The 17,588-nt window shown below is 37.6% G+C and overlaps 1 protein-coding gene across 18 annotated transcripts in view; it reads left to right on the forward strand.

The window, feature by feature from the left end:
- Positions 1–17,588, forward strand: part of CACNA1D (calcium voltage-gated channel subunit alpha1 D) — a 253,243-nt gene that overhangs the window by 179,530 nt on the left and 56,125 nt on the right. For all 18 annotated transcript variants that reach the window (XM_080384052.1, XM_080384045.1, XM_080384054.1 and 15 more), the window contains 10 exons: positions 1,301–1,430; positions 4,226–4,285; positions 8,671–8,777; positions 9,876–9,963; positions 10,484–10,591; positions 10,758–10,810; positions 11,074–11,220; positions 11,907–12,108; positions 13,333–13,491; positions 14,767–14,877. In XM_080384052.1, the coding sequence (XP_080240178.1) occupies positions 1,301–1,430; positions 4,226–4,285; positions 8,671–8,777; positions 9,876–9,963; positions 10,484–10,591; positions 10,758–10,810; positions 11,074–11,220; positions 11,907–12,108; positions 13,333–13,491; positions 14,767–14,877 (1,165 nt within the window). The remainder of the gene's footprint in view (positions 1–1,300; positions 1,431–4,225; positions 4,286–8,670; positions 8,778–9,875; positions 9,964–10,483; positions 10,592–10,757; positions 10,811–11,073; positions 11,221–11,906; positions 12,109–13,332; positions 13,492–14,766; positions 14,878–17,588) is intronic.

Here is a 17,588-nt window from a genome sequence, read left to right on the forward strand (position 1 = left end):
AAATTAAGAAAAATAATAGTTAGATTTTAGGGGGAATTGGAATCTTTCACTGCTCAGTCTTAACTCCAGAGCATTTGAAGTTCTATACTAATGAAGAAAGCAAGCTTCAGTAGTCAGTAAAAGTTGTTACTGATTATTGGATGGAAGTGAACAAGTGAACTAAATTCCGTTCTTACGGACTGAACATATATATGGCAATTTCATGAGCAGTCATAGAAGGGAGCTCAGGAGTCCTTTGGCACGGGAGAATGCTGTCTTCTCAGTGGTAGAGATCATCGCAGCTGAGTTTAAAAGATGGTGTGATCATCAAGGTACAATGTTTTGGGCTTGTGTCTTCTTCATTGCATGGGTTGTCTAAAGCTCTTCAGTATTTTCAAACAAACTGGAAAGGGAGCTATTTGAACTAGCAGTTTTAAGAACACATATGCTGAATGCAAAACCATTATATTTGTCGAACATGTCAAGTTGCTTTTGGCCTCAACTAATGCTACGTATTCTCACACCAAAACGACCATCTTACTTAAGTACGATACACTATAGTCAAATCATCTCCTTAATAACAGGAGAACAAATTTTCTCCCAAGCACCTTCTGATTCTTCAGCAGAATTTAGTCAACTCCAGTGTTAGCCAGTTATGAACCTGATCCTGCCTTTTTGCCAATTCAGTCCTGGACATACTTTCCCAAGGTGCTCCATAGCATTTGTACTAACCTTGGGTTCAGTGACTCTAAGCATAGGTACAGTTCCACTTCATGTTATGTGGCTGAAACTTAGCAGCTCTGTAACCTTCAACACCCACTGGTCCTGTAAAGCTGTAAGAAACTCTTCACGGGAGATTCTGGTTTGGGTTGAGTCTCTAAGGAGCATGATGAGGTCTGCAGCCTAAGCCACATCTCCCCAGACGATTATTTTTGACAGCTTTAATAAGAATCAAATCAAACTGGGGATGTGCAATGACTTGCTATTGGGTGCTGGTCCCTTTGACGTTGGCCTTGGTATGCGCCCAGTGGTATGAGCACTGGAACTCGTTGTGGCGTTCATAACCCATTGAAAACCAATATGAGCTTGGAAATCTCTCAGATTCTTTCCATAAGTGCATTTTCACTACAGGTGGATTGGATTTTGAATTTATTTACATTTATAGAAGTCAGAGCAATAGCTTCAGCATTTGCATTGCTGTTAGCTGCTTATGGTTGCTCTGTTCTGTCACTATTGGCAGAGTAATAGAAAACATGTTGTATATTAGCCATCTGCTGAATTCTATTTGCACACACGGTATATTTTTGTATCTCTTCTTCAGAATTCGAGTGGGATGCCACAGACTCATCAATCACCACATCTTTACCAATCTCATCCTTGTCTTCATCATGCTGAGCAGTGTTTCCCTAGCAGCAGAAGATCCAATTCGCAGCCACTCTTTTCGAAATAATGTAAGCCCTTCATTTTTATGTCTGAAGATAAATATATCCTCACAGGACAACAATCCTTTGGGACTAGTGCCTGGTTTTTAGTTTTAAAAATGAAGAAATTTTCCTTTTCCTTTTTCAAGTCATACTTTCTTTTTTCTTTAAAAAACATAAATCTTTAAAGACAAGTAACTTTATTGATGGAACATCATAGGTATTAGAAGCATTTATTATGTACATAATGTTTTTCCTTTGTGGCTATAAATATATCAGAATGAAATATGCTCAAGCTGAGCATAATCTTGATAATTTTCATATTTTTTCGTAATTTTCAGCTGTGTAGCTGGTACTCATTTCCTGAATCACTCTTAGTGCCTCGCAGTGTTTGACAGTGATTTAAAAATGCCAGTTAAAATCGTCACTGTTTATACCATGTTGGGAATAGACTCTGACCTGTCTTGTCTTCTCCTTCATTGACTGTACTATATGTCTTGGGGAGCTCAGAGTGTTGTTCTGTTAGTGAGTGTATGGATTCATAAGGGTATTACCTCCTCTTTCAAGGAAGCTAGTGTGGCCACACTAAGGAGTTTGAGTACCACCAGTTCGGATGCAAAGATCCCTGGATTCTGACTGGACGTATCAGAAACTAAACAAGTTTTACTTTTTCCTAAACTCACGTGTAAGATGAGGATCAGAGCATGCCCAGGTCTTGCCTTGACTCAGAGTCAAATGCCATTTCAGCCTATATACAAACCTGAAAATGTGCAAGTGTTTCTGCATCCTTTTTTAGATATGCTTGTAGAAACAAAATATTTGTAAGAATATTAATTTCAGAAATGTCTCTGATATTCAATAGAATTGTAGTTTACCTGGTGAGTAAACATCTCTATTCTCCTAAAACAAGTTCCTGAATCCCCCATTTTAAATTCTTAATATAGTAGGCTTGCCTGTTACTCAAATGCACAATTATTAGACAGAGGAACAAAAATAAATCCACTCTCATAACCATTAATGTTTGTCCTACATTTGTTGTGCTTGTATTAGCTGTGAAGCAAGCCTCTCATGTTACTGCAGGTTGTCCATGCTTTAGATTAGATCTGAAATAGCTGAGATGATGCAACTGTGGGGACTTTTGGGATACTTTGACAAAACGTCCAGGCCTCTCCTGTCTGAGATATAAATAGATCTGTAGAGATTGCCATGGAGTTAACAGAACTCTTCCACTTCTTACAGGAAAGGTGGGCCTACTAGGTCAGTAAAAGTTGCATCCCTCTAGTTCTTGCTAGTGTCAATGCAGCCTCTGAAAGTCCTCTTTTGGCTGCTGACATTCTCTGAACAGTTTTTTAGTAACATTAGTGGAAACCACAAAGCTAGAACTTTCTTCAAAGGTAAAAAGAGGTCAAAGCACAAAGACACTCTTCATGTACTATTCAGTAGAGCTGTACCTATAGAACTGGACAAGTGCGATCTTATGAATAAATCACACTAATGGGTAAGAAAAAGCCAGCTGGTGGGGAATACTGAAATTGTAATTGTAGAAATGGCTCAAAGGGCTGATAATTGCTTTTGTAGCTAGGGGAATGCTAGGAAGGTGTAACTGGAGAGTGGTGGTAACTGGAAGGATTATTCCTGTTTGGGACACAGGTACAATGTGTGAGTGATTTCAAGAAGATATTGCCCTCTTGTAAATATTCACAAATGCACAAGACCTACATATTTTTCTTGCTACTGCCTTCAGCGATCATGTTGCTTCAACCAGCCAGCTCAGCAAGAGAATTAAAGTTTACAAACTGGAATGCCTTTAAATAGTTTCCTTTAATGCTGGAATTAATTCCTTACTGCTTAATCTCTGTTGAATGGCTTTAATATTTGCCTATTTTTTCAGCCACAGCAAGGGCCAGAAGGATGTGATCATCAACTGAACGTGGGGGAAAAAAAATATTTAATTTTATATGATCTAACAGGAATACTGTGTGTGTTGTCTCTATTTCTCCTTCCCGTTTTATTAGCTGCTGAACCAGAGGCAACATGTTTCTGTGCACAGCTGTTTGCTAGTTGAATTGCTGGATCTTTGATGCTAAACTAGTACCCTACCGCAGTGCATGTTGATCGCTAAATTTGGTGCAAGTGATAGGGCCACCTTGAAAGGGTGAAATCTGGGCTGTACTGACACACGTGGCAGTGTTCCTGCTGGCAGCAGCCAGGCCAGTACCGTGTCCACGGGCTTTTTAAAAGTTTGCATATCATTATGCAGCTGTTGTGGGTTCTTTTAAATTTCCTACATATAAATCGCTGCTGTGTCTTCCAAGTTAAAGAAAAAAGAGTTGTAGTGCTCATTTTAAGTAATTTAGTTATTGGTTCATTTTGCTTTGTGATGCTCTAGCCCGGTCTATGCAGGAACAATATAATGTGGCAGAATGCAGAATGATGTGCAATCCAGAAGCATCCACTGAAGTTTTATTTTTTCATGTAGTACTTCGGTTAAAAAAAATAAATTAAAAAAAAATACTTATTAATAAGTATTTATTCTTAGTGTAAGTTTCTGTATCTCTTCTAAAGGCTGAAGAAAGTACTAAAGTGTTGGGTTTTGCGTCCTGTTGACTCTTTAGGGCTGAAATCTAATACCTGGGCACAGTGGCATCTGATAAATCTTTAAATAAATAAAAATGGTTGCATAATAGCTGGAATTCTAAACTACTTTGTCTAAATTCCCCATCTACCTACTTAGATTAATTCAGGTGGTGTTGTGTATGTGGTCTAAACTGTAAAAATTTATTAATAGATTGATTTCTTACTGTGGCACGTATTATACCTTGCAGATACTTGGTTACTTTGACTATGCTTTCACAGCCATCTTTACTGTTGAAATCCTGTTAAAGGTAATGCATTGCTAATTGATCCTTGTTAGCTCAAAAGCAGCTTTAGCAATAATGTTTGTAACTTTTTGTTTACCTTCCAGATCCTAGGGTATGCAGATTATGTCTTCACTAGTATGTTTACATTTGAGATCATTTTGAAGGTAACAGGTTTTTAAAGGAAGTTTGTTTAAAAGGATTTTCCTTGTGTGTCACCTGCCAAGAAAAGGCACTTGAAGTGTTCTTCGCCTTTTCTCTAAGTGATCAAAGCTAAACTTTTTTAAACCAGAGGATTTTTTAATTTGACAGTTCCTCATAGTTTTGATTGGTTATTTTTTACCATTGGGTGCATGAAGAAGCTGTTTTTTTATCATTACATCAATTTAATGATTCGTTTTTTACCCTTTTTAATCTTACAGTTATCAGAAAAGGGAAAAAGAATTCGCTGCGCATGAGCTTTTCCTTCTCCTTGCTCTGGCATTTCCAAAAGACATAATCAGTCTTTTAAGGAGGGAGCATGTAATTTCTCATTTCTTTTTCTGAACTATATTCACAGAGCTAAAATAGTAGATAACTATTTTCTTGCAATAGGACTTGCAAGTTATCTTGCATTTGTCTATCTTTATACTAAGATACTTTGCATTTATCTTGGGCATACATTTAAATACAAAGAAAGGCATAAATATGCTTGCTTAAATGTATTACCCATGCATGAGTCAAAAAATGGCATTTTAATGTATAGTTTGTGTACTGATTGTTAAGAACACCCATTGGGGTTACTCAGATTTTAAATGTGTGAGGCTTACTCTGGCAATGAAGCCACATAAATGAGAATTAGGTTCACATGTAAGAAAATGCTGAACAAAGAAATCAAAATTTTTTGATGGAAATCTGTGAAGTATTTTTTCAGATATTTACAAGCAACACCTAAAAGTTTCATGCTGTGCATATTCACCATGAGCTTTTGGTTGAGTAACCCTGATCTATACACTTAAAAATTTCTGGTACACTAAGAATCTGTACATAAACTTTGCATTTCCAGTTGAGGATTAAGCTTAACAAAATCTCTTCTCCCAGCTTTTGCTCATATTGCTGTGCATACTCTTCACAATGCGATGTAATACTAATTGGTGCAATATTTGGGCTGTTTACAAGATAAGCTGTACTGTAATTAGTAGACTATTTTTATGCTTGCAAATAAATATTCTCCCAGACGTATATTTATCCCCATATTTCTCATTTTCAGCAGTGAGGAGCTTGCTATAGACTTGATTAATTGTATAACATTTGTGGCATTCTAAAGTAACATCCTTTTTTTTTCACTGCAAGAGAAAGGCCAAGCTAAAGGAAAGAAAGAAAGAAGCCCTGAGAAGATTAGCATTAGATCAAGCTAGTTCCCAACGCTGAATTTGAGAAGCCATACAAAACACGTAACCACCATTTCTGTGGCAGAAGAGGGCTGGTGAACTTCCATGTGCTCTGAGCAGCAGGCAGTGCAGCTCGTGCAGTTCCAGTTGTGCTCCTCTGGCAGAGGAATTACAAAGCATAGCATAAAGAGGCACAACTGGATGTGGTGGGAAAAGTGGTATTCCTACAAACTGCAAAAGATTCTGACGCTGAGCGACTCAAGACTTGCCCAAGGGAAGCAGGAAGCTCTAGAACTTGGGCTGCCAAAATCTGGCATTGTAAAATACTATAACGAAACGAGAAGCCCCATCATAGCCAAAAAGGTCGATGCTCCTGACTTCACTTTCTCTAGGAAGCTCTGTCCTGCAGTGCACTCACATGTATTTATACAGAAAAATAAATTGTACCATAAAAAATGCAATGGACAGCCAGAACGTGACAGATGTACGTATACAGCGCCTGCTTTACTAACACATCTCAGACGCTGGCTTTGCTTGCTTATGGCTGGAGTCCTCCATGTCTCCCGTGCTGGGTTTTGTGCTGTGCTTTCCACAGTGTCTTAAGTTGTACAGAAGCTGCGTGTTTTGCAAGAAGTAAAATCAAGACTAGACCTGCGGGAACAATAGCATTCCTTAATTTCCAGGCAAAAAGTGTATGAAACTGAAATTAAGATAACCAGAGGCAATATTATCAGCTGCAGTGAAGAAACTCGTAAATGTCCAAAACCCCAGGCATTAACACAGAATAACGCTCAGCGTGTGGAGAGTCTCCTTGTACTCTGTCTGATTGAGTGCTCTGCAGACAGGAGGATTTCCACATTATGTAGTGGTGAGGATATGAGTAACAGAAGAGGGGCAACATCAGTTTAAAGCATTTAAGAATTCTCTTACGTAATCCCTGCGTGGCGCTGAAATGCACTTTACAATTCCTATTTGCTGTACTTGGGATACATGAAAACATCACAGCAAAGGTCAGGTTAGGGCCTTGTGCTTTTAACCTTGCCCCAACTATGCTAATCCCACACCATTTAAACCAGTCCCCACTGATGTGGAAGTACAGGCAGGAGGGAAGAAGCAGCACTGGTGGTGCCCCAGGTGCCTGGCTCAGCGTCCTGGAGCATCTGCTCTGCTGGGATTTGTAGTGACTGAAATACGAGCCTCCAGATAAAGATGGGAGATAGGTACTTCACCTGTATTTTTAGGGCAATATATCTTTACTTTTGTGGGAGTTTTTAGAGGAAACTTTGTGTGCTGCATATACTAATAATGTAGGATAATATACTGCAGTGTAAATGACTGTAGATATATGTAACTTTAATATGCAGGGTTATTTTAGTGTTCAACTCCCACTGATTTTAATGAGTTTAGCCATACTCTGTACAGCTGCAGGAGAAAAGAGCTAGGAATTTATTGGAAATTTTATAAGTATATTATATATCTTATGTTATGGCATAGGTTAAACCTCCAGGGTTTTTATTCCTCTAGTTTTGAGGAACGCTTACTATTTTGATCATGACAAAAGAAAGTTTAACAGGAGAAGGAGGGGCTTCCAAGAAAAATGCATCTTTTGTAGTTTGCATTCCTTTGCAGATAGATGGCTTTGCTGATGGGGTTTTGTGCTAAAGGCCTGCGAGTTTGTGCACACGAGTAGTGACACAATAGGTGGAGATGCCCACTGGCGGTAGCGCGGTTCTACACTGTGGCAGACAAAAGTCTTGGAAGATGTAATAGTCTGCTGCAAGAGGAAGGGAAATAGAGTCTTTTTGCTTCATCTTGAGGAATAGAACGGAACAGAAAATAATGGGTTTAAAATGCACAGGTAATATTAGGTGTTCTCCAGGTGGCATTGAGTTTTCTTACCTGTGGAAAACAGTGATGAGTTTTCTTACCTGTGGAAAACAGTGAGTAGCTGAGAGCACTCAGGTCTTTTTAAGAGAACCTTAAGGCTGAAGAAATTAGAATCCATGTGACTGAACTGACTACAAGGCATTTTTCAAAGGTATCCTTATTTTAATTTCAAGTTTTTAGTTTCAGTGTTTTTCTTAATCCATAAACATTGAAAAACCCATGCAAAATTCTATTGAAGTGCAGATTCTGTGCTTCTGATGGCTTGACTGGATTTCTCTGTGCACTTATTTAACTGGTACTTACTTGAAGTTGTGGGAAAGGTCTAATTAATAGATTTAAAAGCCAAATTCAGCCTTGCGATACCTGAGAACATCTGCCCAGAATCTGTCTGCAGCCATAATTAATAGAGTCTCTCTCACTGGCTCCTAATGAAACCTGAAATGACGCATGCAGGTTCCTTTACCAAGTACCCTTTATGTGCTTTTCATCTTAATCTAGGCACAGAAAGTGAAAAGAAAGTCCAATAGGGACAGCAATGTTTGATGTTCCCCACAGACCTGCATACCTTGGGGACCCTTTTCCGCACGTAATACAAAACAACCTGGTGGTTGTTTCAGGTTATTCCTAGATACCCACTTGTAATCTTAACGTGTCCCTGTGACCCAAAGGCAAACACCACTGTGGTGCTGCCTTATGCAGCCTTGCGATGGCTCTGCACCAGATTTGACTCTCAGGTTTTTGCAATACGTTTTCGGCTCCTTCAGTTCTCAAGATAGTATGAATGATTAGGAGTCAGAATCTAGACCTGACCATTTAGTAAACAGAGAGATTTTATAGTTCGTGTAGTAATTTTTCTCACAAAGGCCAAATCATTTCAGTGTAATCACATCAGCCTAATCAGTTCTTACAGAAAATGTAACATTTGTTAACATCAGAAGCAATTAACACACTTGCTGGCGTTGCTTGAGTGGAATTGTTATGATTTAAATGAAAGAATTAATGTACATAGTGGGATTGTTTTATATCTCAGTTGCTTTGGGGAAGTCAGGTAATGCTGTATGCATTCATACTCTAGGCAAGTGTCTTGTAAACAGCCTAAATGTGAATTTTTATAAATTGAAATATAGACTAAACATGTAACAATTCTATTTTTAGATGACAGCTTTTGGAGCGTTCCTTCATAAAGGGTCCTTCTGCAGGAATTATTTTAACTTGCTGGATTTGCTGGTTGTGGGTGTTTCTCTGGTATCGTTTGGTATTCAGTAAGTAATGTACTGATAGTGTGAATGATTTATTTTTGCGTTGGGGTTTTATACTGAAATCAGTGTTTCAGCTCCTTTTTGTTCCCTGGTTGTGTGTGGGTGTGCAGTGTCGGTGTTCAGGGCTGGGACTGGCAAGAGGTAGCGCTTTGTATGGAGGGTGTTGTGACTCCTTGCTAATGCGGGTTGGAAACAAATTGCTGCTTCCCACTATCACCAAGAGAGCGGAGAAGAGCGTCATGACACTGTACTGTAGAGCAAGTAATTTCTGGAGCTTCAGGAGGTTTATATACCCTCTTTTGTGCTGTTGCCACATCTACAATTAGTTTTACGAGCTTGCTCTTTCAGCGTTGACCTGCTGGGGTATTTAATGGGAGTATTTGAAGGGGAGAGAAGTTGTACCTTAATCAGAACTGTAAGTGATAGTGAGGAGATTTTTTTTTTTTTTTTTGCATTGTTTGAGTCAGGCTAAACGTGATAAAAGGTCTGAAGTTGCTTACTGACCAGTTGTGCCTCATTTAAAATCATCTGTAAATCCCTTAGTGGCTTAGAAAAGAGCAAGGGCTGGATGTCAGTCAGCTGCTTCCCACTTGGTGTTCTGCTTGTACCAGATACCTATTGCACAAGCTTTCAGCTTCACAATGTGTTCTGTAAAGGGCTGCCTGCTATTATTTCCTCAAAATGTAGCCCTAGCTACTTAAGCAGAGAGAATGTGAGTCATTTGAGATCTTTTCATCTCCAGCTGGCTGGAAATTAAGGCATTCATTGAATGTGTCTTTGAAAGAGCTTATCAACATTGAAAAATACTTCGGGGACTGTTTTGCTCCTGACCAAACTTAATTGCATTACAGTGTCAGACACTGAGCTGTTAATTCCCAAGCTGCTCCAGAAATCAAAATCATCCTTACAGTATTTATGAGATTGGTGCTATTTTCTAATATTAATAAAGGCTCAATAAAGAAATACTTTTAAAAATTTTGTTTATATATTTTGTAGCTTTTTTGAAATTTCACGTATAAGGAAGTTGCAAGAACACTGTTATTCTTTGTAATGAAATCAGCTACTATAAAAATAACAGAATAACTCTTTTTTCCCCCCTAGATCAAGTGCTATCTCAGTTGTGAAGATCCTCAGAGTTTTAAGAGTCTTGAGGCCTCTAAGGGCAATAAACAGAGCAAAAGGACTTAAGGTGTCTATTTTATTTTTTTAAGTTCTATTTCTGTTGGCCTGATTCTTCAGTCCTACCTCAGGTTAAAAATGCTTGCACAAGAAAAATTGCCTAGAGAAGTTCACAGGGCAAGGACATAAATCCATTCCTGATTCTTAAACATACAAGGCCAGATTCTGCCCACACTCACAGCAGCTTGTATGTGGAGGAACACCAGTGCCACGGGAGCAGATTTTGACCATAACACTTGCTGTGAACCGACACGTCAGAGTGATATTTTAATTGTTTTTCTGTAGTACTTGTGTAATTTTCAGTCAATTGTTGTTCAGGCCCATGTTGATGGGTCTGTGTCAACAGACTTACAGACAAATTTAGAAAACAAGTTTAATCATGGTAGTAGGTATAATACTGACAATATGAAAATAGTAATTTAAAAAAAATAATCTGAGGAGGGTGATAAAATAGACTTTGTTGGTATGTATTCTGTAATACTAAGTAACAAGTTGTATTAAAATATTTTTTTTCCTTTCTTTCTTTCCAGCATGTTGTTCAATGTGTCTTTGTGGCTATTAGAACTATCGGTAATATCATGATTGTTACAACTCTGCTGCAGTTCATGTTTGCTTGTATCGGAGTGCAGCTCTTCAAGGTAAGTAGGTGCAAAATTTACACTGCAACAAGAAAAGTGAAGCTGAGTTGAATTCTCCGTGGGTTGCTGCTGGAACTGGGTTGGTCCCATTCTGAACGCATCATAGTATAAACTTGTTTCTTTTGCATGTTCTACATTTTGTCATTGCTTTTTGTTTTATATGTAGGGAAAATTCTACAGGTGCACCGATGAGGCAAAACAGAATCCCGAGGAATGCCGGTGAGAACATCTTTGATCTAGAGAATGTGACGCATTATATGCTGACTAATTTAAACTGTAGCAGATATGGGCAGGGATGTGTCAGGCCATTTAGGTTTGTGTAAATTGGAACTGTTGTCTTAAATCCACCAGAAAGCACAGGTTAGCAAGAAAATAAAGCAAGCTTAGGGAGGGAGTGAAATAAAACTGTTTTGAATAGAGCATTCAATAACTCTGAGACTAGTTTAATATTTCACTAATGGCCGTTTGTTTCTTACCCACAGAGGGATATACATCGTTTATAAAGACGGAGATGTTGATAATCCAATGGTCAAAGAGAGGGTCTGGCAAAACAGTGATTTCAACTTTGATAATGTCCTGTCTGCTATGATGGCCCTTTTTACAGTATCCACTTTTGAAGGCTGGCCAGCGTGAGTGCATTCTCCGTGTTTTCCCAGCACTGTTAGGATGGTTACATTTTCCAGGACAGTTCCCTATCATTTACCGAGCATTTTTGGGCAACAAAGAAGTCTTAAATGGTGGTATAAAAACTGACTAATGGAGGAAGGAAAAAAATCTACTGTCCTTCTGAATCTGTGCACTTTTCATGTATTTCTTGATTCACCTCTATTTCTAAAAGGAGAACTTTTAAATATTGTTTGATTTCTAGTCTTTCAGCTACTTTTGCTATAATGCAGTATTGCTTAGCTCTAATGGAAGTAATCTTTTAAAATGTTTATCAATCGATGCCCTTTAAATGATACTAACATGAAAATTTTAGGCCTTTGAGTAAAACTTCTACTAAAAAATCAGGCAATAGTACACTACATAGAGAAACCCAGGCAGAGCAAACTGCCACTTGCTATTTCCCTAAATGAGAAAAGTCTAAGAGGATAGCTTAATGTGAGGAAGAAAATAAATAATACAACCTTGGTTTTTTTGGAAAAAAGCACGTAACGTTGTGCAGTGTGGTTCTTCTGGGTAAGCACTGTCCGTAGCTAGATAAAGATACCAGTAAACAGCAGACTGTTTCTGGAACCTGTCCTCTGAGTCTGCATATTTTACTCTCTTTTGTAATTTTAATGCTAATAAAGATAATTTTTTTTTTGTTTTTCAGGCTGCTCTACAAAGCCATTGATTCAAATGGCGAGAACGTAGGCCCTGTGTACAACTACAGAGTGGAGATCTCCATTTTTTTCATCATCTATATCATCATTATTGCTTTCTTTATGATGAACATATTTGTTGGTTTTGTGATTGTTACATTCCAAGAACAGGGAGAGCAAGAGTATAAGAACTGTGAGCTGGACAAAAATCAGGTTAAAATAAATAATGAACTCTTTAACTTTTGAAAGTTTCCTTGTTATTTATGCTTGAAGAGCTTCCTTTCTGTTTTGGGTCAGAAGAGGGCACCAAACACATATTTTAGGAAAATAATGGACTTGGTAAATACCCTCAGCTGGTGTTCAGGTCACTGTATGTTCCTCTTCCCAAGCCCAACACATCAGTCTTTTTGTTGTGAAAGGTGTTACATTAAGCTTGTTAGCTTCTTAGTGTCTCACTTGTTGGTGTCACATTAAGAACAGTACAGCAGAGGTAGGTTTTACAATAGGAACAGGAAAATAAATTTTGTGTTCTGTGGTCTGAAAGTGTTCAAAGCCAAAGTGTTCAAAATGTTCTACTCCTTTTTTTTTTTTTTTTTCTTTTTCTTTTCTTTTTTTCCCCTCCTTTATTTAGAATTTCACAGGGGATATTTAGATTCAAATTAAAAAAAAAAATATCTGTCCCCTTTTACTGTTTGATCCTTTGACTGAGAAACTCATCAGTCATGATTTTTCAGGTACTCTTGTCCAACTGTAACACACTTCATTTAAGTGAAGTTGAGCATGAAACTTCAGGCAGCATTCATTCTGCATTCTGTGCCGTCGGTTACAAACATGTCATTTTGTAAGCTTTTGTCAAATGAGAAGTAGAAGGCCCTGCCTACATGCAGATTTCAGGCACTAACAGAGTAGGAAATGAATCCATGATGTTCCTACATATGGGACGTGATTTTGCTGGGCAATTTAACTGATCTATTAGGAATAACACTTCCTCAGTATTTAATTTGCTGACCCTAGGGGTTTATGCTATGTGGTTCCATTGGTGGTTGAAAACTTAGTAAGGGCAAAACATGACTTACAGATGAATTAATAGTCATGTTATTAATAGTCATACCATATACTATACATTTACATAGGTATAGTCCATGGTATACTACTATATACTACTACATGTATAAAGGTGAAACACTGCAGAATTTCCATGACCGTTATTTGATTCTTTGTATGTGGCTGAGTAACGTATGTGATTAGGAACAGTTGTAAATAACCAAGTGAGGATGGGTAAGCTACTTGATTATTAACATTTAAGAACCCTACATCAAGTATATAGACTGCCTGTTTTTAAGACTTATATTTAACAATTTTAACTTAATAATTATTTTACCAGTTGATTAACTGTTAGGTACAGGCTGACATTTTTTGATGTATTTGCTTTTACAGCGTCAGTGTGTAGAATATGCCTTGAAGGCACGTCCTCTTCGTAGATATATTCCAAAAAATCCTTACCAGTACAAGTTCTGGTATGTGGTGAATTCTACTGGATTTGAATACATCATGTTTGTCCTCATCATGCTGAACACACTTTGCTTGGCTATGCAGGTAGGAAAACCAGCTCTTTTGAAGCTGTTGGCATAAATTGCAGGGAAGGATATGGGGGATATAATGCCTTTAATTTATGACAACCTGTATTATTTTATGAAGTGAAACTTGAGAAAAGCACTTTCGGTAATAGTACTCTTCTGTGATGTGTTCCAGTGTGTTTGTCAGTTCTCTGAAGTAAAATTATTCAAAGCAGCTTGATGTTGATAAAGATCTTCCTAACCTAATCAAGCTCTGAGCTTTATTTTGTACCTCCAGTATAATTTAATTTATGTTATATGTATGTATGCCCAAGATTATCCATGTACAAGAAAATCTGAAGTTGATTTTGTTTGCAAACATTTCTCTCAACCCCTTAGATTCTTTTATCTAATATATTCTTTTATGTAGTGCCTTTAAGCTTTACTTCACCTCTGTGTAGTTTTTGTACTTGTTCTGTGCCCATTTGTGTATGTACTACTCCGCATTTGGTTGGATCGGACTAGCTAATCTTTAAGGGTCCCTTCCAGCCCAAACCATTCTATGATATTTCTATCATCTGGGTCTGTATCTTCTTCACAAGTTTAAAAATTTCATTATATGGAGTGACTCTAGTTTTGTGTTAATGCAAACCTTCATGCAAACATGATTTCATATATTAGCTGTATATCTGTATATACCTGTGTGTATTTTTGCATGTTTTTATGTTTTCTGCATTATGCATGCAGCTCTTCACCACCTAATTCTCTTATCTACTTTTCCAAGTTGTCTCTTTCTTGACTCTAGTATTTCAGATTTTCTTAAGAAAAAGAATGGTTCAAATTCAGTTTACGAAACTGTTCTACTTTTTTCAAGAAACACTTTAAAAGAATCCTACATGATGTATGTTACTCTGTGACTAACGTACTGCAGGCTTTCTAAGCAGGTGTGGCACAAGGTTAGGTATTTTTAAAACCTAGCATATAAAACTTGGGAGACTGCTGTTGTCTAATCCTTTTCTGAGGAACAGTCTTTCTCTCAAAACCATCTCTCTGAAGATTCCCTTAGGATGTAGAGGAATGACAACTTTGTTCCGCTCAGTGCCTAAACAAAATAGAATTCTGTAAATAGAATTTAAATGACTCCATTCCTGACCCAAGATATCCAGTTAGTCTTTATGTATATAGATGACATCATAAATACTACTAGAAAATATTTTCCTGTGCTCAGTTTTGCCAGCTTTGTCTTAGACTGCCTTACTTTCACTGGATATTTTAAAGCCTCTACTTTTAAAAGTACTGTATTTTTCATTCACAGCACTATGGACAGTCTAAACTCTTTAATGACGCAATGGACATTATGAACATGGTTTTCACAGGAGTGTTCACTGTTGAAATGGTTTTGAAAGTGATTGCATTCAAACCCAAGGTAAGTTTTAGATATGCTTTAATTAGGTCATCACTACAAGAATTAAGTATAATATAAGTTTCACACTAGCTACGTATTATTCAAAGATCAAAAAGAACCTAGATTTCCCACTTCTGTCTGTCAGTGAAGTCATAATAGGACTGTTAGTCTAATAATATGTATATATGTAACTCCAGAAAAAGAAATGCAGGTATCAGAAAAAATATTACAAGGTGCTTGATGAGATCTGGAGTAGTTTGAGGTAGTTAAAATGTCCCTTTATAAATCAGATAAATAATTTCCTGTTAGAAGGATTACCATTTCTCCTATTCATGGTACTACATTCCTAACTTTACACTAAGTTAATCTCCAGTAAAGACCTGTATATTATATTTCCTAGTTAAAAATTCAAACTTGTTTCCCTACTTTATAAAATATAACCAAGTACTTCAAACATACACGTAAATAATTTGCATATGCAATAGCCTTTTTAGATTTTTATGTTTTCAGCTATGCATACACAATATTTGGTTGAGGGCCCCACACCGAGTGGTTGATTCCTTGCCTTAAAGGGACACTGTCAAAATGAATAATGCAGACACACATTTTCAAAAGTAGATTTGCAAAAGAAAAACTGTTAGCTATAATTAATTGAAAATAAAGTTGAAAATCAGACTGTGGCAGTTAATGCAGTCTTTTTGTTCAGTTCCCATACTGCATTTATGACAGTGCAAAAGTTAATAATGAAAAACTGGACCAAATTTTATTTTCACTACAATGAAATCAATGTTTGTTCTGGGCTTATATCTATGTAAATAAGTGAAGTGTGGTCGCCTGCTGTGCATGGAATTTGAAAAAAGCCAGACACGCCGTTTGAGGTTCACTGATCTCACCATCTAAGGCTGGTACTTTTCATTTTCCATTGCTGCTCTTTTAAAGTAATCAGGATATCTGCATCTGTAATCAGCTGTGAACTGTGCCCTTTCTTGGTGTTCAGTCACAAACTGGACGACTGTGGGCTCTGTGGGCAACCTGATTTTTGCTTTTGAACCAGCTAGCTCTCATAGGTGCCCAGAGCTCCGCGTGGAGCAGGTGTATAACTGCTTTCCAGCTTTTCAAAACTATTTATTCAGCTTGCATTTAGTCGTGAGCTTGGGAGCGGAGCCTGAGCTCCCTGATTTACAGCTAGCTTGTACTTGCCTGCAGACGTGAAGACATTATACATCACTTGAGGTCTGGTGTTGAGATGTGAAGTGTGGAGTTCGGGGTGAATGCTTACATATATACATTACATACAGAGTAGTCTCACTCTGCACTGTCCAGTCCATCATACATTCCTAATGAATTTATTTGTATTTTTGTGTCACCTATCTTACTTAAATGCTAAGGATTTACTCTTAAAAATAACACAGTATGAGGCCCCAGAGGAGCTAGTTCAGACACGTGGACCACGGTGTGATGAGTACACTGGTTGTCTTTCCTGATCTGTATTTGCTGTTCTATATCCTTGTTTCACACTGAAGTTTCGGAAGAGTTTGCTGCATTTTATCATCTGCTCTTTGAAAGAAGATCGTGAATCCTTGTATGGTTCTCCATGCACTTGTGACTGTAGTCAGGAGTAGCAGCTAATGCAAAATATAGTGGTCTGATCATGACTGTGTAGATCACAGTGCTCCATTTGTATTATGGTCTTCCTACTCGTCATCAAATGCAATGGCTTAATACTGGTCTCTAAGACTTTGTACAAGTTGAGTTTTAGCTCTGTTGCAACATGCTTTCTGTCTGATTGGATGCTTTTACTGTGAGGCATCCCTGGGTCAGAACCCTGAGAGTTTGAAGGGCAGGCGCTGTGAATGGTCCTCGTCTCCTGAGTTTCGTTTCCCCATAGGTGAAGAAAGAACACCTTAAACTTGTTAATTAGCAGGACAAGGTTAAAAGGCCACAGTAGTAATAAGAATTTTGGCAGAGGTTAATTAGCAGGAAGGGAAGGGACGTAGATATCTTTAAGGTTGTTCCTGTTATTCTTTGAAGATGTAACTTTTTAAATTGTGGGATGCTCTTTAACAAAACACCTATCGGCAACATATGTTAAATAGTTCATTAATAATTGCAAATCAGCTAGCCATCTTAAGCAGAATGCAAATGTCTTCCAGTAATCTAAATTTTAAACTAGATAAATGCTTAAAACAGCAATGAATTGCTTTAACTCATCTTAAGATTTAATAATAGTAGGAACAATCTGAAACCCAATGTAATGTTTTGCTCTAGGGTCCGTGAGGAAAGGCTGATTCATTCCCTCTACATTTGTGTCACTGGTGGGTTTCTTAGTCTAGTCTGGCAGAAAGGACAGTTTTATTTATGAATTTTGTGCATTTAAAAAAGTATTTCAAAGATGCTCAAAGTATCAAATTAAAACTCCATTACTCTGTAAAAATAAGGATAGATAAAAAAACACGTTAGTTTTTATCTCAACTGCTTGACAGTGTCCCCTTAATATGTTGACAAAAATCCCGTGAAAACTGTGTTCTTTTGGTTTTGCTGGTCATGCAAACTTAAGGCTACTATAAATTATTGATACTCTTTACTATGATATTGTGTTGTTTGAAACCAAGGTACTGCAGAATGCCTCCCAGCTCTGAGATATATAAAACTTGGATAAGTGATAGTTATTAAAGGTGATGCTGAGTAGCTGACACACTTCTTGCCTGAGAGTAGTATTTTGCAGAATGAGG

The sequence above is a fragment of the Falco punctatus genome (assembly GCF_963210335.1).
Source record: "Falco punctatus genome assembly, chromosome: 4".
NCBI classification, from domain to species: domain Eukaryota; kingdom Metazoa; phylum Chordata; class Aves; order Falconiformes; family Falconidae; genus Falco; species Falco punctatus.